The sequence below is a fragment of the Carlito syrichta genome, unplaced genomic scaffold, assembly GCF_000164805.1.
Source record: "Carlito syrichta isolate Samal-C Ts95f unplaced genomic scaffold, Tarsius_syrichta-2.0.1 Scaffold312595, whole genome shotgun sequence".
Taxonomy (NCBI): Eukaryota; Metazoa; Chordata; class Mammalia; order Primates; family Tarsiidae; genus Carlito; species Carlito syrichta.
Genome location: NW_007256691.1, coordinates 36,530 through 60,245, shown reverse-complemented (window position 1 = coordinate 60,245; position 23,716 = coordinate 36,530). Strand labels below are relative to the sequence as shown.

Genomic DNA, 23,716 nt, shown 5'->3' with positions numbered 1-23,716 from the left:
GAGACTCCAACTCAAAAAAAAAAAAAAAAAAGAAATACTTTTGAAAAGCAGACAATATTTCAAAGTGGAGATAAGGAGAAATAGGCATGTCTTTAAAAGTTGTGGAACCAGACCTAAGCTACAGAAAGATTAAATTAATTAACGTATAGCGTACAAAATCTTAGGCAACAAAAAGAAACTAAACTCAGTATAAGAATAATGCAGGCAACCCCTTCGGGTCCCCTCCCACTGAGGGAGCTTTTCTGTTCTCTCAATAAGTACTGCTTTCAAAAAAAAAAAGAATAATGCCGTTGTCACTTTTTCATGGTTCATGAAAATCTAGACTCAGAGAATTGTAGCACTAAAAGAATCTTTGGCAGCAAATTACCCATCTTCTTCACTTAGCAGAAAATAACTAAAGAGAGGAAGTGACATGCTCAAGGTCACACAGGTTAATTGCAGGACTGGGACTAGAATTCCTAATTCAGTATTCTTTTTACTATAAACTGTCACTGTTAACTTTTTTTTTTAACTTTTTTGAGGCATATTTTGCATATCATGTAATTCACCCATTTCAAGTATACAATTCAGTGATTTTATTTCTTGGTAAATTTGCCAAGTTGTGCAGTTATCACCATTAATCTGTTTTAAAACATTTCTATTACCCCAGTATGATTCCTTGTGTTATTAACTGGTAATTCCTGTTAACTACTTATCCCCTAGCCCTAGGAAGCCACCAATCTACTTTCTGTCTCTATAGATTTGCCTTTCTAGACATTTCATATAAATAGAATAATAGAATATATAGTCTCTTATTCCTAGTTTTTTTAAAACACTTAGCATAATATTTTAAGGTTTATCCATGCTGTAGTATATATCAGTAATTCATTTCATTTTATTTCTGAACAGTATTCCTTCATATGATGCATCATATTTTGTTTATTCACTAGTTGGTGGGTATTTAGGTTATTTCTACTTTTAGACTATTATAATTAATATTGCTAATAACACTTGTGTGTCATTATGTACTTTTTAAGTTTAATAACTCTTCTACCCAAACTGGGGTTAAATTTTCCATCAAATGTGGCTTCCTTCCCTACTATTCTTTTTTTTCTCATATCTGGACAGTAGAGGCCCCGCAGACAGTAACTAAGGTTGCAGTTAATGTTCTAATAAATAGCCATAGGGGATTAAATCATCCAGAGAAAGAAAAAAGCTTGTTAATCTAATAACAGTCTTTGATTATATGATGGCTTATGAGAAACTGTTAGCCAAAATACACTCCATTTTCACAAAAAAAGAGGAATTATATTTAAACTGCAGCAAACACACACACACACACACACACACACACACACACACACACTTCAGATGGACATAAGGAGGCAGATTTCATATGAGTGGATGCTATCAAGTTAATTTGCAATATTATAAAAACAAAGTCCATGTAATTTCCTCTGAGAGAAGCTTATATGAATGGGTTTAAATCTGTCTAAAGCCAGATGGCCCCTTGTGATTCCCGAAAAGGAAGACAGTTCTTTTGTGGTACTTTCTCTGTGTGGTTAAGGGGAGCATTTGGCCTTTGGTGCTCACAGAGGCCATTTCATCATGCCTATCAAAAATACAACCAGTCACTGGAGAGTTTTACATAAATTGTTGGATATAGTAGAAGACAGGACATTGCTTCCATGTCCTACACAGAGCAATGTCCCCTAGCTACTATTCTCTCCCTAATAATAACTAGAATAGTCATTATTCAATTCTATGTAGTTGAATTCTATATTTATATAGAATTATACAGTTGCTAGAGTAATTTCATATCTAATCTCCTTTTGACTTTATATGTGAGCTGTCAGTAGCTTCTATAATAACCTGTGAGATAGACTGTCACATGGCAGTTCAAAGCCCTTTCCAATCAGATTCTATCTTATCGATTTCCCTTTATCTACCATCACTGTCAGCAATAGATTCTCATCACATTATACTATTCACCATCTCTTGAATACTGCAAATCCTTCAGCTCCTCTGTGTTTTTACTAAACTGTCTTTTTATAGCCCTTACCTTTTTGAAGAACTCTAACTCAGCCTGTAGTCAGGCCTATATTATTTCTCCTATAGATACATATTCTCCTTTGCTTTGCTTCAGCAGAATTCATTGTTCCCCTTTTGGGCACCCATACTGATAGGATAATATATTACAATGTATTAACTGCATGACCTTGAATAAGTAGCATAACTTCTTTTTTTCTTTCTTTATCTGGAATACCTTTGTATTTTTCAGAGGAAATATATAAAACATACATACCAAAGCATATTATATACAAATATAATAGATTAGTATTAATATTAAAAATATGAACATAGACTTCAGATTATAATTTCAACCAATTTTTTGTGCGTCTGTTTGATTCTTGAGTACAGTAATTCTGTTATATTCACATTTATATCCTAAGCACTGAGCCTAAGTTCTGTTATATAATAAGTCAGATTGACTAATTTGAAGTAAACAAGGAAGATACTGTTATAATTATTTTGCAGATTTGAAATTGAGATCCCAAATGCTAAGTAATGTAATGATTTGACCATTAAGTCCTGTTCACCTTTCCCTGAGTTGACCAAAAGAACTTTCAAGAACCTCTGGAGGACTTGTACTCTGCCTCTACCTAGTTACAAAGCTAGATTTTCTCAAAAATATCATCTGGGACCACCTGTTACAGACTTCTGAAGATGCTTATTGAAAATATAAAATGAAATCTCACAAATGTAATGTTGAGGTAGAAAAAACCAGACACACAAAATCAGAAATGAAAGAGGAAACACTGCTACCAATTTTACAGAAGTAAGAGGATTATAATTGAGGACTGTGAACAACTACATGCCAACAAATTGGATAACAGACAAAATGGTCAAATTCCTAGAAAACACAACCTACCAAGACTGAAATATGAAGAAATAGAACATCAACATCCAAACAGAGCTATAACTAATAAAGACATTGAATCACTAATCAAAACCTCCCAAAAAATAAAACCCAGAACCAGTTGACTTCACTGGTGAATTCTACCAAACGTTTAAAGAAGAATTAACATTAGTTCTTCTCAAACTCTTCCTGAAAATTAAAGAGGAGGTAATACTTTCTAACTCATTCTATGAGGCCAAAGTCAGATAAAGATATTGTAACAGGTCAGGTGCAGTGGCTCAGCCTGTAATTCCTGCACTTTGGGAGGCCGAGGCAAGAGGATGGCCTGAGCCTGGGGGTTTGAGATAAGCCTGGGCAATTTGATAAGACCTCGTCTCTACAATAAATCACAAAAAAAACTAGCTGGGTGTGGTGGCGTGCATTGGAGTTCCAGCTACTTGGAAGACTGAAGTGGAAGGATCGCCTAAGCCCAGTAGGTCAAGGCTGCAGTGGCATTAAGTGGGCCACTGCACTCCAGCCTTGGTGACAAGAGTGACATTCCCAACTAAAAAAAAAAAGATAACAAAAGTACTGACCAATATACCATATGAATATTGATTTAAAAATTCTCAAGAAAACACTGACCAACAGAATTCTACAGCACATTAAATTGATTATACAACACGATCAAGGGTGATTTATTTCTGGAATGCAAGGATGGTTTGACATATGAAAATCAATCAATGGATTGATCAATGACATTCCCAAAGAAGGAGAAGACAAATCCCATGGTCATCTCAGTTGGGATACTGAAAAATAATTTGAGAAAATTAAGTATTCTTTTATGATAAAAATACTCAACAAACTAGAGATATAAGGAAAGTTCCCCCAACATAATAAGCACCATGTCTGAAAAGCCCACAGATACATTATACTCAATGGTTAAAGACTGAAAGTCAACATACAAAAGTCAGTTGCCTTTTTATATAGTAACAATGAACAATCTGAAAAGGAAATTGAGAAAGTAATTCCATTATAATGGCTTGAGAAAGAATAAAATACTTAGGAATAAGCTTAGTGAAGAAAGCTAAAGTTGTATACACTGAAAACTATGAAGCACTACTAAAAAAATTAGAGAAAAGATAAATAAGTGGAAAGACATCCCTTGTTTATGGATTAAAAGACTTAATATTGTTAAGATCTTACTACTACCCAAATTGATCTACAGTTTTAAAATAATTCATATCAAAATCCCAACAATGTTTCTTAAAAAAAAACCCAGAAAAACCCATCATAAAATTCGTATGAAATCTTGAGGGATCCTGAATAGCCAATACAGTCTTTAAAAATAAAAACTAATTTGGCGTTCTCATGTTTCCTCATTTCAAAACTTACTGCAAATCTAGAGTAATCGAAACAGTTCTGTACTGACATAAAGGCAGCCATATAAATCAATTGAATAGAATGGAGAGCTCAGAAACAAAACTTCATATATACAGTTAAATGATTTTTTGCAAGGCTGCCAATTAATTAAATTAAATTAAATTTCTCATTTAATTACAGGAAAAGGACAACCTTTTCAACAAATGGTGATGGGAAAACAGGGTATCCACATACAAAAGAATGAAGTTGGGCCCTTACCTGACACCATATACAAAAATTAACTCAAAATGAATCAAAGACCTAAACATTAGAACTCTTAGATGAAAACATAGGGGAAAATCTCACGACACTGGATTTCTCTATGATTTCATGGATATGACACCAAAAGCACAAGCAACAAAAGAAAAATAAATAAATAGAGCTACATCAAAATGTAAACTTTGTGTGCATCAAAGGATACTAACAACTGAGTGGAAAGGGAACTCACAAAATGAAAAATAATATTTAGAGGTTATATAACTGCTAGGGGATTAGGATTCAGACTATTTAAAGAACTCATACAACTCAACAACAACAAAGACCAACCTGATTAAAAAATGGTCAAAGGACTTCAATAGACATTTCTCCAAAGAAGATACATAAATGGCTAGTAAGCACATAAAATGATGTTCAGCATCACTAATCATTAGGGAAATGCAAATCAAAACTTCACACATTAGGATGGCTAATATAAAAGAAAAAACAAACAGCAGGACATAACAAGTGTTGACAAGAATATAAAGTAACTGGAGCACTTGCGTACTGCTGGTGGGAATATAAAATGATACAGTTAATGTGAAAAACAGTATGATGGTTCCTCAAAAAGGTAAAAAATAGAATTATATGATCTAGCAATTCTGCTTCTGGGTATATACCCAAAAGAATTGAAAGCAGGGACTCAAACAAATCTCTGTATACCCATGATCATAGCAGTGTTATTCACATTAGCAAAAGAGGGGAAGCAATCCAAGCATCTACCAGCAGATGAATGTAAAAACAAAATGTGGTATTTTTATGCAAAACAATATTACTCATCTTTAGACAAGGAAATTCTGACACATGCTGCAACATGTGTGAATCTTGAAGACATTATGCTAAGTGAAATAAATAAACCAGTCACAAAAAGACAAATACTGTATGATTCCACTTATACAGGGTACATAGAGACAGAAAGTAGAATGGTGGTTGCCAGAGGTGGGGGCAAGGGAGAACAGGAGTTATTATTTAATGGGTACAGTTTCAGTTTTGCAAGATGAAAAAGGTTCTGAAGATGGAAGGAGGTAATGGTTGTACAACAATGCAAATATACTTAATGCCACTGAATTATACTTTTAAAATGATTCAGATGATAAGTTTAATGTTATGTGTATTTTTATCACAATCTTAAAAATATTTAAAAATTTAAAAAACAAGACACCAAATAATGAATACTGTATTATTTCACTTATTTAAGGTGTAAAAATTGATTGCTGGTGTTAGATGTCAGGACAGCAGTTACTCTTGGGAGATGAGAGTAACTGGAAAGAAGCATGAAGAAGCTTCTGGGATACTGGTGATGTTCTATTTTTTGATCTGGGTGCTATGACATGGATGTTTCCATTCTGTGAAATCCTTTGGACTATATATTTACAATTTGTACATTTTTCTGTATGAATGTTACGCTTCAGAAAAAGTTCTTAAAATGTTGATTATGGACCCCACAGCAGGTCTATGGAGTCAGAATCTCTGGGGGTAGGAACTGGGGAACTTGCTTTTAAAAATCTCCCTTCCAAAAGTTTTTTTAAGAACATTGGATTTTGAGAATTTTTGCTAAAAGAAAGGGATTAGGTAAATATTCTCTCAATGCCCAAGAATTTTTCAGTTCTACCCTAGCAATAAATATTCCTTAGGAAAGAAATTTGTAATTTCCTTGAGTCACTTACCTTCTCCTCTTAGGAAAATACATGTAATTTTTCAAGTGTGAGACAGAGAACTAAGAAATCAATGACATATAAAAATACATAGTTCTATATTTTTGTTCAGAGATATTAGTCTAATGTGTCATGCATGCTATAATTTATTAATACTGGAAAGGTGGAAAACAATTTTATTGAGACTTCCTAAAATATGGCAAGCGCTAGGACCTCATGGAATTCAGGCAACTTCAGTAGGAGGTGAAACATCAAATCATGGGGTGTGGTGTCTTCTAAGCAGTTACAGAAAAGCCAGTTCTTCCACATGTAAGTTACCAGGACTCCACTTCATCTCTCTTCGTACCATCTTCATGATTTCAGCAGCTTTTATAATTGCTTGTTAAATTGAAAGCATGTTTCTTGCCAAAGCTATATTGGAAGGAGCAGATAGAGGTCTTGGAGAAGCTCTTGGAGGCCTTCTTGGAGGAGGTGGTCAGAGGAGAAGAGGAGGAAGAGGAGGAGGAAATATTGGAGGGATAGTTGGAGGAATTGTGAATTTTATCAATGAGGCTGCAGCAGCTCAGTATACTCCAGAACCACCTCCCACTCAGCAGCATTTCACCAATGTGGAGGCCTCAGAAAGTGAGGAAGTTAGGCGGTTTCGGCAACAGTTTGCACAGCTGGCTGGACCAGACATGGAGGTGGGTGCCACTGACCTAATGAATATTCTCAACAAAGTTCTTTCTAAGCACAAGGATCTGAAGACCAATGGCTTTAGTCTTGATACCTGCCGGAGCATAGTGTCTGTTATGGACAGTGACACAACTGGAAAGCTGGGCTTTGAAGAATTTAAGTATCTGTGGAACAACATCAAGAAATGGCAGTGTGTTTATAAGCAGTATGACAGGGACCATTCTGGGTCTTTGGGAAGTTCTCAGCTGCAGGGAGCTCTGCAGGCAGCTGGCTTCCAGCTAAATGAACAACTTTACCAAATGATTGTCCGCCGGTATGCTGATGAGGATGGAGGTATGGATTTTAACAACTTCATCAGCTGCCTGGTTCGCCTGGATGCCATGTTTCGTGCTTTTAAGTCTCTAGACAGAGATGCAGATGGCCTGATTCAAGTTTCTATCCAAGAATGGCTGCAGCTGACTATGTATTCCTGAAGTGGACACTGAGAAGTCAAGACCCTTTCTAGAAGCAGGACTTCTAAAAGCTTGTCCACTTAGTTGCTGATACCCTGCTGTCATTTCCTGACGAGCTCTCTTACGACGCTACTTACTTTTGATCATGTACTACCTTTTACTGCTTAATTAAAACAGTTATTTCATGAAAGATGTTCTGAGTGGTTTGTATATCAACTTTTTGATTACTAGATTTGTGTGTGTGTGTGTGTGTGTGTGTGTGTGTGTGTGTGTGTGTGTGAGAGAGTGATGGGGGATATGGGGCAGAGTTCTAATAGAATAGATTTTTAAAAGGATGTTGCTTATTTAGTGAATGGACTTCAAGGAGTAGGAACTTTTACCTTATTGTTGGTAAGAATGAAATTTTAAAAAAATATTGTAATAGATATAAAAGCCACTTAGGAGACATATTTTTCCCTTTAAAAAGGTGAGGAGGAAAGTTCAAAATCTGTTTTTCTCATAATTTTGCATCTGGTCTTTCCATTATGTAAAAAAATGAAAAGTGCTTTCCAGGAAACTTATCTAATGTATAGAAACAGGTTTAGAAAATGGAATTAAACAATCTTATATAAGGGTAAATTGTTTAAAATGATGGAGAAACTATCTAAAATTCTAGTTCTTTAGTTCTGTTTTGTTAGTAAAAGAAACATATAGCAATTTTGTTTTGATATATTTGTCAAATATATAGAGAGTCAAAGGCATTGAGAATAAAAGAGTAAACCCATAGTTCAAAAATGTCTCTGACTGCCTTAATGAATCAAAATAATCACTCTTAAACATACTTCATACAAAATCAGGCATGCCCTGCTGATGTCAGCCAGCTCTTGTCATGTCTTGCCCTGCCTTAGAGCAAGGAAAATTATTTTGTTTGCCTTTGAAAACTACAGGCAGGAAACAAGCAAACAAAGAAAAAGAAAAACACATAAATCGTAACCAGTTAAATGGAATATAAAGCAAAATAGAGAACATATATTGCTGACTATTGCAATGTTTCTCAGCCCTGGCTATAGTTTAGAGTTACTGGGAGATCTCTTTAGGAATACTAATGCTTGAGTTCCCCTCCAAATATGTCAAATAAGACTCTTTAGAGGTGGGACCCAGAGATGAATATTTTTAAAGCTCCCCCAAGTGATTCTAATGAGCAGCCAAGGTTGACAGCCCTGAATGCTTTAAAGTAGGGCTGTCTCACAGTATTTTTCAAATCTGTCTCAGCCAAAACTGAAGCCAAACAGGAAAGTCAGTGTTGCCAGCATCCAGGAGGAGTAAGTTAGTAATACCAAGAAACTGGCATCCAGAAGCTGGGATAGTCATGCCTTTCTTGTGTGTAGCCTTTGATTTGTCTTTATAATTTTGATACAGGCTATTATAGCAGAGCAAGCAGAATCCAGAATCCCAGTGCCAGTAGACTCAGCTAGTAAGGCTGCATTTGCAAGTGCTGGGTTGCTCTGCCTGCTATTTAGTTGGTCTTTATCCTTTCTGCTTCTCTGGTTTTTAATGCATCCTCTCTATCCCAGGTTACTTTGGAGAGTCCTGTTTAAAGACAAATTCTTCCTTCCTCTTTAGACTTATTTAGAAGAAAGTTGTAACTATGGAAATGATGTAACTAGCCTGTTAACAGCCCCCAGCTGCCTGTTAGAAATCCCCAGTGAAATGTGGCGAGATTGGCATTTGGCCTCTGTGTTCACCATTATCACCATATAATATTCATGAAACACCACACACACACATAATTTTGAAATGAGCCAAGCACTGAGATCACATTCACTTTCCTCAAGGGACTTGTAATTTAACTTGGTCTGGTATGCTACTTAGACCAGGTATGGTTATATAAGAATGAGGCTGCTGCCAGCAACCACACATTAATATCAGTCTCTTTTTTAGAATAAGCCCAAGAATATGTTAGGCATGATGTAGGAGAGTAGCCAAGAAAGAGGAAAGTGCCAGGTGTCTTTTAAGGTCTCAGAATTTTAAGTTTATATTTAGCATCTCCTCCACATTATGGTTGTGGAAAGGACAGTGTAGCCACATTCCTGTTGCTCATTTCACTGTAAATGTCTTATACAAGTTAAGACTATCATCTCACACTAGTGTGGTATTAAGTATTTCCCTTGCATTTCAAGTTGTGTACCTACTTTTGTGATTCTTTTTTAGCATGTTCATGAAAAGCCATTCTGAAGCGTCCTAAGTTTCCCTTCTGTTCTCTTCTGAATTTGTGTAAAATTGTATAAATAACCTGATGTCAGAATGGATACTAGAAAATTTACTCAAACTTTGAATTTTTCCAAGTAACCAAATATTTGGCATTGTGTACAAACAATAGCCTAACAAGTGACTGAATTTCTTAGTTTTCTCCTAATATTTGATGTTTTAAAGGCACATTATCTATGTAAAAGAAGTATTTACTTGACAACTTTTAAAATATTTATCTATTTCTACATAGATGACTACTTAAAGCCTAAGATGAAGGTCTTTGATTCATATAACTCCATGCCATTATTTTTCAATTTCTAACATGAAGCAATATAAGCAATATAGTAAACTGAAAATAACATTCAGTGATAAAAATATATAAAAGTATTCATCTATATTTTAAAATTTCAGAATACGCCACATGATCTTGAAAAGTAGCTTTATTTTTTATATAATCCACTAAATTCTATAACTTGTATGAAAGGAAAAAGAACTGTGTGTTCTGTACTTAAGAATAGCAAAATTTCAAAAACATTGAAAATTTATATGTGATCTTATCTCGCCGGGCTCAGTGGCTCAGCCTGTAATCCCGCACCTTTGGGAGGCTGAGGTGAGTGGATTGCCTGAGCCCGCGGGTTTGAGACCCGCCTGGGCTGCGAGACCTCATCTCTACAACAAATCAAAAAATCAGCCGGGCGTGGTAGCTCATGCCTATAATTCTGGCTACTTGGAAGACTGAGGTGGAAGGATCGCCGGAGCCCAGCAGGTCAAGGCTGCGGTGGCCGGGAGCAGCCACTGCACTCCAGTCTGGGCAACAGAGTGAGACTCCAACTCAAAAAAAAAAAAAAAAAAGTTGATTTATCTAATAACCTCGGTTGGAACTCTTATCAGTAGTATTACACAACTATCCATAGTGGAGACTTTATTTTTTTTTTATTTTTTTATTTTCAAGATGTATGGTACAATTCAGGATTAGTTTTGCAAATAGTCATTGTGTAGATAAAGTTTGGGCCTCACTTTTGTCCCCACTTCACCTGGTTTAAGATAAGGTACACTTATTGATGAAGTGTGCCCTCCTCCCTCCCCTGGCAGTTTCCCACTGCTGCCAATCCCTTTCTTATAATATTATTATAATTTCCCAGTGTTTGCTTGTAAGTGAGAACATATGGTACTCAGTTGTTTCTGTGATAAATCACTCAGTATTATAGACTCTAAGTCCATCCAAGTTGCTGTGAAGTTCATAATTTTCTCCTTTATGGCTACATAATATTTCATCGTGTATATGTACCACATTTTTGTTTATCCAGTCCTCTTTGGATGTCTTTACTATTGTAAATAATGCTGCAGTGAACATGCATGTACAGTTATCTTTTTCACAGAGTGGTTTGAGTTCCTCCGAGGGTATTCCCTGAAAGGGGATTGCAGGGTCATATGGGATGTCGATTTTTAGATCTTTTAGGAATCACCAAACCATTTTCCAAGGAGGTTATACTAGTTTACACTCCCACCAACAGTCTAGAAGTATTCCCTTTTCCCCGCGTCTTCTCCAGCATCTGTTGTTTTTGAGTTATTGATGATGCCCATCCTGACTGGAGTTAGGTAGTATCAGTGGAGACTTTAAAACTATTTGTGGAGATACCTACAGGGTACTGATATTGAATGTGCCTATTGATCTGGAAGAATCTTCAGGATTACTTTTTTTAAATGTTTATGTACATTAAAACAATTTAATCCCTAGAAAATTGGCACAAGTTTATATGAGGGTAGAAATGTGCTCTTAATTAGAATATTTGGGTAAACAAAATACCTTTTCCCAGACTCTTCTGGATAACTGAGAATTGAATGTATTTTAATAATGATCCTCCTTTGAATTTATAGAATATCTTCAAAGACAACCTTATTTTTTTGATTGCTGCCAAGTAAACTGTTTTATGTAAACATTTTAAAATTATGTTGAGGACACTGATTATCTCTCATTTGCAGAAATGATATTATATCAGTCATAACACAACAAAGAAAACAGTTCCTATCCTTGGGAGTTTGTCTTTGCAAAATGCATTCAAAACCATATCCTTAGATAATTTTGCTAGACATAAAAGTTATAATGAGTATCAAATTCCATATGAATTAAAATGTTGCATAAATTCAACTATGCAACAACCTTAGGGTACTGATATCTGAGAATGAGACACATGAGAATCACCATTTTTTTTCCCTGAGATTTTAAATGGACAATATGTGAACAAATGGCCTAGAAATTCCCACTGGCCCTGGAAGCCAGTGTTGTATGACTGAGCAGATGAGAGGTGCAGGAAGCCTGTGAGTTCATAGTACCCCTCATCCCCCAACACACTTCCATGTTTTTCTGATCCTGCTGACCTCCCGGAAGGGGATGAGTCACTGACTGGAGTTTCAGTGAGGCTTAGTCATCCCTTTTTGCAGCACCTTAGATCCAACTTTAGGCTGGTTTGGGCTCCAGGTGAAGACAGGTTATGAAGGGATTATGGCCTCCCTCCAAAAGAGCTGTTCTCCTTTGAAATGTGGCCCTGAAATATTTTCAAACCTAGATTCTTTTATTAAGTTCATAATGTTCCCTGGTGACCTCAGTAAGTTTTTAAAGGAAAGAACCACAGATTTATGGAATAATTTTTGTCATGAAACATTCAGAATTTACAAATTAGAAGATTATATTTTACTATATAATTTTAATGTTTTTTAGAGACAGTTTATCAAGATATGTGATTGGCAGTCAGATTGCCTAAATTTTTATTGTAGCTATGGCAATAGTGAGTTTTGTAACCTCAAGTGAAATTTATATCTGTTTTTTCAGTAAAAGTTGAGTGGATTATTTATAAGATTCCTTCCAGTTCTTAATTGTATTATTCTGAATTTGGAACCTTAACAATATATTTTTTGTCAATCCAATAATATAATCTCTCAGAGTAATTTCCATGCTGCTTTTGTTCCCTTCATATCACTAGGATGAAAACTTTCTTATATTTTCTCATATGATTGATCATCAAAGGTCTACTTTAACATTCTTTTGTCATTTAAAACCATGCATATGTACATGAGAGTTAGAGGTTCAGAATGTCATCTTGTTCTGTGACTAGTGATAATATTAAAGATTCATTACATTTCCATTTCTTCATCTGCAAAATGAGTTATGATACTTGACCTGTGTTATACATAGGGTTTGGTGGTATAGATAAAAATTTGATATCTCACAATAAAGAAACAACATAAGTTCAAAGGAGTACTTCTAATCATATAGACAATCTATGTTAGTTACTTCGGTGTCCATAGATCATTCTTAGATCTGTTCTTAAGAAATTCTATTCAAGATTTCTATGTTGCTTAGTAGAGAAAGCTAATTGCAGAAGAATTTATCTATGTTGAGCAATATAGCTATGACTCAATAAGCTCCTCAATCTCTAAGGTTCAGTAAAAACAGCTTTCCATAGTGCTTAAGAAAATTAAATAGGCCAGGCACAGAGGCTCACGTCTGGAATTCCAGCATTTTGGGAGGAAGAGGTAAGAGGATTGCCTGAGCCCAGGGGTTCGAGACCAGCCTGGGCAACTTGGTGAGCCCTCATCTCTACAATAACTCAAAAAATTAGTCACACATGGTGGCGTTCATCTGTAGTTTCAGCTACTTGGAAAGCTGAGGCAAAAAGTGCCACTGCACTCCAGCCTGGGTGACAGAGTGAGACTCCGACTCAAAAAAAAAAAAAATTAAAATTAAATAGTGGTGGACAAGAAGAAAATTATTTCCCTTAATATTCTGCCTTCTCTGAAAATTCTGAGTTGATGAAATGTGGATATAGTTTGTAGTTATGCTGGTGTTTATATTTGTCAAAATATATCAAAGTAAGCAGGGCATAAGTGACGCATGCCTGTAGACCCAGCAACTTGGGAGTCTGAGGCCTCCTCTCTTGAAGGAAAGTATCTGAGGCCAAGTGTAGCTATGATCGCACCTGTGAATAGCCACTGCACTCCAGCCTGGGCGAGTTAGTAAGACCCCATCTTTCAGCAAAACTAAACTAAAAACACAAATCAAACTGTACATTTAAAATGGATGAATGCTGTTGAATGTAAATGATACCTCAATAAAGTTAAGAAAGAAAAAAAACCAGTCTCATAGGCTGATAGCCAGACAAAAATGGAAGTCAGATGACATGAAATTTTGTCTCAGAATAAACCTTGTTACTTTAAGGAAGTCTTTAAACCTCTATTTCTACCTTCTATGGTGTGGGAAAGTGAGACTGAGTTTTGTTCCCTTTAGTTTCCGTCTTGCAGTCAAGAATTAAGTGATTCTTGACTTTTCTGAATCTTGTTGCTTTGAAAAGCTGATAAAAGCTACATTTTTTCCCTAGAAAGAATGTACATACAAAAATTGCGTATCATTTCAGGGGCTTTCCAAAACCCCGTTCCCCAAATTCATTCATAAAATCCCAGTGAATAATGTTTGCCTTAGTGTTTTAAAGCAAAAGTTCTGTAAACCCAGAGTGGCAGGAAAGGGTAGATGACAAAAAGATAATATTTTTTTTTAGCATGTATCTATGTGCTAGGCAATGGGAATGCACTGCCACATACACAAAGAAAGCAATTCTCGCCTTTAAGGAACTTTTGATGATTGAGCTATAGATACTTAGTCACAGTTGAAGATCTTGCTGTTGTTGATGCCAAACATTATTTGTTAATCTGTCTAGTTAAGTACTATACTAGCTTTGTTGTTACTAGTTCATAGTTTATCTTGGAATTTATCACTTGAAAATTTTGTTGCCAAAATGATTCTAACACCTGGGATTATAATCAAGTACTTGTTTACAGTTTTTCTTTCTCACTCCTCCTTCCCTCTTTCCATCTTTCTCTTCCACTCTCTGTCTCATTTTCCTTTCTTCCCTTCTCCTCCTCCTATTTAGCACACTCTCTCTCTCTCTCTCTCTCTCTCTCTCTCTCTCTCTCTCTCCTCTCTTCTCTCTTCCTTCAGTCTCCCTCACTCTCTATCTTATCTCTCCTTTTTTTCTTAAGCTTTCTTTGTTCCATTTTTTATCCTCTCAGTGTCCCCGTCTAGGCAAAGAGTTAATGTATAGGGACAATTCTGTATTTAATCTGCCTAAATTAGAAATATCAAATCTTTCTTTTATATTGCCTCCTGGACCATATTATACTAGTTATATTTTATATTCACTGGCTTAGAAGTACAGGATCTTCTGAAATGATAGCCTCAAGGGCTATTAAAGTTGCCTAAATTTGCTTACCTTGCTTCTGGTTTACAGCAGATTAAGCCAGGAAGAAAGAAAGAATGTGGCTGTGATTACTGCCTCAGTTTACTCTTTTTCTTTCCCTTCCACTTTCTACATATAGAGGATTGCTTAGTAACCCTGTAGGGCCTCTAATGATCCTTTAGTGTTGGCCTTTATGGCAGGATCACCATTAATGGTAGAATGAATGCTTCTATCCCACCAAGGATGGAACTCTCATATATCCTACCTCCCAGAGGGTCCCTCATAAAAGCTGAGCTCAAGAATCCACATTGGGTGCCATAGAGCCACTCTAAATGGTCCTGGTGATAAAATATTTATACTTATTGCTAACAGAAAATGTATTTGTCTTCCTTCTTGGGAATGGGTGGGCCACTTTCTTACTTTTCCATGTCAGTGAGAATTTTTCTCCATGTGGGCCCAATGCATGATGATGTTGAATTGTATGGCATACCTGAATTTCACCTTACCGTATAATTAATAGTAATTCAACTAGTTTCCCTCCTAACTGATTTCTCCCATCCTTTCACAGAATCATGATGGCAGTATCGACTTCCGAGAGTATGTGATTGGCCTGGCTGTCTTGTGCAACCCTGCCAACACAGAGGAGATCATCCAGGTGGCATTTAAGGTACTGTCAGCCCCACTTAAAGCATCTTGGTCTGTCTCATAAACAAGTGCTGACTCTAAGTGTATTATTTGAAAATCAGTGAATCTGTTACATGAGTTTATAGATCTACTGTGACATGCACAGGAGAATAATGTGATTAAGTTAGTTGGTATTGAGAATAAAGAAAACATAAGCATTCATTTAAGCAAAAAGTCTTTGGAAGTAGCCTAGTTAATAGCATCAAGATTTAAGAGCAGGTGATTTCACAAATTAACTTAAAAAATTATTTCTTTTCAGCCTCCTAATTTGGAAACCCCAAAGGAAATTTTATAAATAAACACCACCTGTCATCAGTCATCCTAATTCACTATCTGGGAAGTTCTTATCTGTCCTTATTTTGTCATTCTGAATGTTGGAGATATTTAAAGTGTTATTTTTAAAATAGAATTTGTTTGTCATTGTAGTGTCAGGTGAACACCATCATAAATGCCCCAAATTTTTACCTCACATATCTTCTATAGTATCACATATACTTTCACAGCAATACAGAGTTCTAAATTAGGAACAATGAATAAAATTCATGTCCCTGATCCCCACAGAGCTTAGTGGAAGTGTGAATTGTAAGGACCCAGACTCCACTTACAAGTGTAAAAAAAGAGAGAAGAATACCTTTCTAAAGTGTGTTTTCGGTTCTGAGAGTAAAGGTGCTTCATCTACTTAGTGTTTAAGTACAATGTTCCACTTGAGTTCTAAGCTTATATGGTCAGTTCTCAAGTGAAACAGAAACTTGATTTCCCTATTTGTTTTCTGAAGCTGTGTATATCAACTCTTGTTTTACAGCCATTTAGTTGCTTTGCATTCATCCAGCTGAAGAGCTGAGGACCTTCTTTGTTTCTGTCTCCTACTCTTATCTCTTCCTGACTTTCTCAGAGAGGAATATCCTTCTATGACTTCCACAAGATTTTTTTCCCCTTGATTATCTGGAAAGACTCTCTTCTTCCAAGAGTTCTTTCTCACATCTTAGAGGCCACCAGGGATAGCCACAGGAATTTTCATGTGCTCTGTCATTGACAGAAGAGCCCCTGAGTTTACTTTTTATTTCAGATCTGTTTAAACTGAGTTAGCTGCTAGGCCTATAAAGAACCTAAGTGGTTGATGCTTAGCAGATGGTCATAAGACTAGGACCAGAATTTTTTCCAAAGTTTAAAACCTTCAACTTTTACAGACTTATTCATCATAAAACCTAAAATTACACACATAACTAACTTATTCCAAATCTAGATTTTTCTGTTTCTGTTTTGAGATTGCATGTGTAATTATAAGTTTAGTTGGGCAAATGGTCACTTTTGGTTTACCAATGAAAGACCTGATAGAAAATTTGGCCCTTAATCACAATAATTACTGTGTTAAAGAAGTCATGAGATTTTTTATCTAGCCTAGACCTTGGTTTGGTGATGGGAGAGGGAAAAAAAGAGGACATAAAGCTATAATTACCTTTTTTTTTCAGTAAGGCAAGGTTCATGCTTTACAGTGATTATTTTTTAAGCTTCCTTTTCAGGTATTTTTTATGTTTTGGGAATATTTTTTCATACTTTCATTTTTCATTTAGTAGTACCATTTTATGTATAGGATCCTTTTATTTGGATAATACCTCACATTTAACTTCCCATCCTTTATCTCATTTCACCTTCACAATGACCTTTAGAGGTAGACTGCTAATTAGGATTCTTAAGCTGCAAGCATTAGGATAGACTAACTGGCTATCTGATGCCAAAGTGTAATTAACTTTAAGGCCAATGAGTAAACTAAAAGGAAAACTTAGAACCAGGAAGTCCCAGAGGTCCTGGCTATAGGAACTACCCTATACCCTGCCTTGGGCACCACAGTTAAAATTAGCAAACTCCAGCTCTGTTCATAATTCACATTCCAGGGAGGGTCCAAATAGTCTTGTGCTATGTGCTTGATAGGAAAGACAGAGTGTTTTGATTGTGTCCCACAATATTCTATGCAATGAGGAGGTATCATTCCCCCAAAGCAAACTGAAATGTTAAACTTTCTGCCAGAGCCCAGATCATGGGGTTTACCATAGATCTGAGAACTTTGTAGCAGACAGTGATGAGTAAGAGAGGGAAACTGAGGAAGTTAATTAGGGTAATTGTGGCAAAGGACAGATGTACAGGAAATAAGTCTCCAGTATGGACTGGGTAAAGGGAACTTATACAGAAATTGGAGCCACAAAGCACCAAATCTAGCCAGAAGTTATACTGTTCAGATAAGTTGGTGAGATTTATTTAGAAATAGAAGGCCTTTGAAGAAAGCTTGCAAGGAGTGGGCTGTGACTGAATCCTGGCAATTACTGTTTGAAGTCCAGGGTGCATAGAAAGTCTGGGGTCTAAAGCTTGTGGAAACAGATGCTAATTTACTTTTCACTGTCCAACAGTCTTATTCACCAATTAGGCTCTGAGTAGTATGAAATGGACTAGAAGCCATTGCTTTCCCAGTTAGAACAATAATCCCAACTTCTAGCTGTATTCTTTCCTTCCTGTCCTTAAGGACTCTATTCAATATTTGCTTTTTATTATTTTTATGATTATTACACCTTATCTAATGCCTGTTTTTCTCTGGTTTTGATCTTGTATTTGATCAGAAGTAGAGACCTCAACTGCAGGAACTCTAGATAAACTCTACCTGGATTTGGACGCCAGCTTACCACTTACGAGTTGGTTGGCTTTGGGAGAAGTTATCTAACTTTGAGTCTCAGTTCTCCCATCTGTAGGACAGGGCTGACAGTGACACTACCTGACTATTGTGATGATTATGTGAGTTAATTCATATATAAAGTGATTTGAACACTTTTGATCAGTGCCTGTAAAGAGTAAGTACTTATATCATTATAAATTATTAATACCCTGGAGAGAATTTTGAATATGGGATATTAATTATCTATCAGTTATTCCTATTTTGCTGCTTGACTTTCAGTCTTTCCCACACTATTCCCTTTTCTCCTCCATCTAAAAACATACTCATTCTCTGTCTTCCTAAAGACAACCTCCTTTTGTCTTGGCTACTATCTCATTTATCTCTTTTCCCTTTATCCCATAATTTCTTAAAAAGAAGAGTATATACTTCTCGTCTTCACTTTTACTTCTGTTCATCCCTCGATTCCCATTACTATCTGGCTTTAGTTCCCTGAAACTGTATTTACTAAAGTCATCAGGATCTCCTGATAACCAAATCCTGCAAACCATATTGCTGTTTCTTCAGCATTTCTATGGTATTTTACTTTGTTGGCCCTTGCCACTATCAGGATCTCTTCTTCCCTGAAACCCTTTCTTAGCTTCCAAGTTGCATGTTCTTTTCTGCTTCTCCTGTCTGACTGCTTTTTCTAAGTCTTCTCTGTCAGATCCTCTTCCCTACTCGCATCTCAGCTGTTGTTCTTCCCAAGCCTTTGCTTTATTTACATTCTCTACAGATAAGCTCGAATACACCCTAATTTCAGTTCTTACCTGAATTCATATCTCAAACCTCATCAGTCTTCTAAACTTATATGCTGAAGTTCTTTCTTATTCCTGACACCTGTGACTCATTTAATCTATACAGGTTCAACTCTTGATCTCATTGTTCTTCTGTTTTCCCTCTCTTAGTTAATATAACCAGTTTTTACCCAGTTGCCCAGGCTAGAAAATCTCAGCCATCTTTGGCTCCTTCCTTTTCATCACTCCAGACTTCTTACTGATATGTAAATCCTATCTTTGCTTTTTTATAAATTCTGTCCCTTCCTATCCTTCATGCCCCTCTACCCCAGATTCCTAATTGGTTTTCTGACCTCTGATCTTATCAACCTTCCGCCCCCAATCTATTCTCCACACTTTCTCAAAAAGTTATCTTCGTTCTAAGATACATCACTTCCTCTCCCATCATAATCCTACAGGATTAAGTGAAGAATGATCTGATTCCTGCTTGTGGCTATATTGACTGGAGCCCCTCAAGCAATCACCTGTCATTTCTTGTATATTCTGGGAACATCTCTTCATGTTCTGAGACCAAACTTCACGTTCTCTTCATGTTCTCTACATGTCAACTTCTGTAAAACCTCTAACTTCTTTGTGTAGGATTCAGCATGCTTCACACATGGCTCCCCTGTCCCTTTGTACCACATACTATTGGTATAGACTGTATATTAATTCTGATTTTTTTCTACCACCAAACTGTAAGTGTTGTGAGGGTAACAGAGACCATAATTTTTTCATATGCATATTCCTATCCCCTGCACAGTAAATGTTTGAATTATTAAAGAATGTATTTTCTAAGATTATTCAATATCACTATTGCTCTGAGGGAGCTAATTCTTATATTTTATTTTCTTTTTCCTTCAGCTCTTTGATGTTGATGAGGATGGCTACATAACAGAGGAAGAGTTTTCCACTATTCTGCAGGCTTCTCTTGGAGTGCCTGACCTTGATGTTTCTTGTCTCTTCAAGGAAATAGCCCAAGGGGACTCTATTTCCTACGGTGAGTAGGCAATTTTGACCTCCTGATTCAGTTTACAAGGAGAGTATCTTGATATTCAAGAGTATTGTTTCCCTTGACTAATTATATTAATAATAGATAGTATTATGATAATAATTATGTTGGTATTATTGACAAATTATTTATTATTATACAATAACAATAGTGATAGTGATAATGATAGTAATAATACTAGTAGTGGGCACTCATCTAATTATTTTTATAACAAGCCTATTCAATGAGTATTCTTAGTTATTCTTATTTCGCTAAGATAAAAAGAATTTAAGTAACTTATCTAAGGTCATTCAGCTAAAGAACATCAGAGCTAGAATTAAAAACCCAAGACAGTTTGACTTCAGAGCCTGCACCATTGACTCTAGAACTTAGTGCCTCTTATATCTTCTGTCTCTCCTTAAGGGGCTTTTCCTTTTCACTGTCAATGTGGCCAGGCAAAACTGAGCAAGTTAAACAGGTGGGTTGTAACAAAAGTAGAGAAATATGGACTGAGATACCAACAGTAGTAGTAGCTAAACACTTACTGATTTTTACTATTAGCTTATATAAATTTTCACTTTCATTGTCTCATGCCATTTTAATAGCAACCTCCGTGAGTTAGAGACAATCATGGAGCAAGAACTTGTGGCAGAGTAGCAAGTTCATACATCAGTGACCATCCTCTCTCCTGATGGCTCAAGCCCACACATCAAAACAAGTTTCATAGAGCTGAAAGATAGTACATTAGTTTCCCTATATTTCACAGTACAATCATTGAGAAATACACCTCTCTGGAGAGGCCTAGATAATCGTTTCCCTGCCTTAGGTTGATGTGGTTATAAATGTCAAGCTGGCTTACCTTACCCAGTCTTTCCCCTCAGGCTGGAGGGTTATTCCTCTTTAATTATTTTTTCTTTATGGTGTTCAAAGAGGTTTAGCTTGTTAACATTCATGGAATGAAGAAAGTGGACTACATACTTTTCTTATGCTGTTTTTAATTACCGTCATTTTGGCTGTCCTGTATTTTATTTAGGTAATTAAATGCCTAGAGTACTTAATCTATTGTGTTTATTTTTAAAAGATAGGATAAAATGGGGGAGTATGTATGGAGATAAAACTTACGAGTCATAAACCTATGTGTATTTTTTTTTCTTGGGTTGGAGTCTCACTCTGTCACCCAGGGTGGAGTGTAGTGGCCTACTCATGGTCACCGCAGGCTTGACCTGCTGGGCTCAGGCGATCCTTCCACCTCAGCCTTCCAAGTTGCTGGAACTATAGGCCTGCGCCACCATGCCCGGCTAATTTTTTTATTTATTGTAGAGACAAGGTCTCACCAAGTTGCCCAGGTTGGTCTCGAACCCTTGAGCTCAGGCAATCCTCTCGCCTCAGGCTCACAAAGTACTGGGATTACAGGCTTTAGCCACTGCGCCCAGTCTATAAACCTATGTGTATTCATTCTTCTCTGACCATTTTCCTTCTATATGTAAGACCCTCTATTACTCTGAGATACCAAATTTTGAAAAACTATCCAGAATAACTATTTCAATGGGAACTAATACTAAAAATGATTTTTAAGTAGTCATAATTATACCTGACAATTTAAATAATTTTTTAGAGAAATCTGCTTTTTTTTTTGGAGTTAACCTTTTTTTTAACAGAACATACAGAATATCTTCTCTTCTCCAATATTATATAGTCTGCTTTTTTTGCAGGAATGTTATGAGATATTTAGGCATAATTTTGTTTGAAAAGTAGGTATTGATGTATGTCATGAATGTGACCATTTAAATTATTTAAATGTGATTCTTGGCCTGGCACAGTGGCTCACCCTGTAATCCTAGCACTTTGGGAGGCTAAGGCAAGAGGATTGCCTGAGCCCAGGAGATTGAGACCAGGCTGGGCAACATGGCAAGCCCTCATCTCTACAATAAATAAAAAAATTAACCAAGCGTGGTGGCATGCACCTGTAGTCCCAGCTACTTGGAAGTCTGAGGTAAAAGGATTGCCTGAGCCCAGCAGGTAAAGGTTGTGGTAGTTTGGCTTTGCAGAAGCTTGTCAGTTTAATGAGGTCCCATTAGTCTATCTGGACTCCAGCGTGGGTGACAGGGTGAGACTTTGACTAAAAAAAAAAAAGTGATTATTTCAATTGTTTTATTTTTTATTTTTAAATTATGGGGTACAGTTAAGGGTTAGGTATACAAATATGCATCGTTCAGGCACCCTTGTTGATAAAGGGGTATCTCCCCGTCCCCAGACAGATATTGACTACTGTTAATCCCACCTTCCTTCCTCTCCCTGCCCTGCCATAGTTTCCAGTCATTGTCAATCCTTTTCTTATAGTATTACAATAGATGTTCAAGGTCCACTTATGAGTGAGATCATGTGATACTCAGATCTTTGTTTCTATGTGATCACTCAGTATTATAAACTCTAGTTCCATCCAGATTGCTGCAAAGTTCATGATTTTGTTCTTTTTTATGGCTGCACAGTATTCCATCAAGTATATGTACCACCTTTTTTTAATCCAGTCCTCTTCTGATGGACAGCATGGTTGGTTCCAAGTTCTTGCTATTGTGAACAATGCTGCGATAAACATATGTGTGCACCAAGAATAGCCAGGACAATCCTCAGCAAAAAAAATAAATAAATAAAGCAGGAGGTATCACATTACTAGACTTCAAACTTTACTTTAAGGCTACAATAATCAAAACAGCTTGGTATTGGTACAGGAACAGGCATATAGACCAATGGAATAGAATTCAGATTCCAGAAGCAAAACCTCAATTTCTCAACCAACTCATCTTCGACAAAGTCTCCACCACCTACCACTGGAGAGAGGAGAACATATTCAGTAAATGGTGCTGGGAAAACTGTCTGACCACATGCAGAAGAGTCAAACAAGACCCCTATCTATCCCCATACACAAAAATTAACTCTAAATGGATCAGAGACCTAAATGTAAAACCTCAAGCCATAAGAACGTTAGAAAATGCAGGATACACCCTTATGGAAATTGGAACTGGCATCTAATTCCTGAGCGAAACTCAAAATGCACGGGCCATAAGAGATAAGATAGACTAATGGGACCTCATTAAACCAACAAGCTTCTGCAAAGCCAAAGAAACCATCAAGAGAGCAGGAAGACAGCCCACAGACTGGGAAAAATTATTTGCCAACTCCATGTGGCAAAGGCCTAACATCTTGGATCTACAAGGAACTCAAACGCGCTGAAAAGAAAAAAAAATACAACCCCATTACAAAGTGAGCAAAAGATATGAACAGACACTTCTTAAATTGTTTTCATTCTTGGCTTACCATTAGCCAAATTAATGCTCAAATTCCACTTAGACCCAATCACAGCACTTATAGAAATAAGTTGCTTCTTAATGTCACTAACATCCTAATAGAGGATCTTGATCTTTTAAACAGAGCACAAGGCTTGAAATTAAAATTTTGTTGTCAGTAGATCATCAATCATACTCACTGATCTTAGAAGTCACTTGAGTCCTCTTGTGTCTTCACCATTGAAATAGACTTACAGCTGAGCCTTCATTTTAGATGTTAAGAAAAAACAGTAACTTGTCTGATTTGGAAATATAAAATGGTCTCTGAATGTAAAATAATGTTACAGTGTCAAAGAATGATTTGGGCTCATCACTAAGACTTATTATTTTTGTTTTTTGAGTTGGAGTCTCACTCTGACGCCCAGACAGGAGTGCAGTGGCCACTCCCGGCCACCGCAGCCTCACCTGCTGGGCTCCGGCGATCCT

At 36.5% G+C, this 23,716-nt stretch overlaps 2 protein-coding genes across 2 annotated transcripts in view; both read left to right on the top strand.

Annotated features, from left to right (window-relative positions):
- Window positions 1-23,716, top strand: part of LPCAT2 (lysophosphatidylcholine acyltransferase 2) — an 89,471-nt gene that overhangs the window by 63,134 nt on the left and 2,621 nt on the right. The window contains exons 12-13 of the mRNA XM_008069956.1: window positions 15,366-15,464; window positions 19,820-19,955. Coding sequence (XP_008068147.1) covers window positions 15,366-15,464; window positions 19,820-19,955 — 235 coding nt within the window. The remainder of the gene's footprint in view (window positions 1-15,365; window positions 15,465-19,819; window positions 19,956-23,716) is intronic.
- Window positions 6,521-7,523, top strand: CAPNS2 (calpain small subunit 2). Its single transcript, XM_008069955.1, has one exon. The coding sequence runs from the start codon at window positions 6,606-6,608 to the stop codon at window positions 7,356-7,358; it is 753 nt and encodes a 250-aa protein (XP_008068146.1). The 5' UTR covers window positions 6,521-6,605; the 3' UTR covers window positions 7,359-7,523.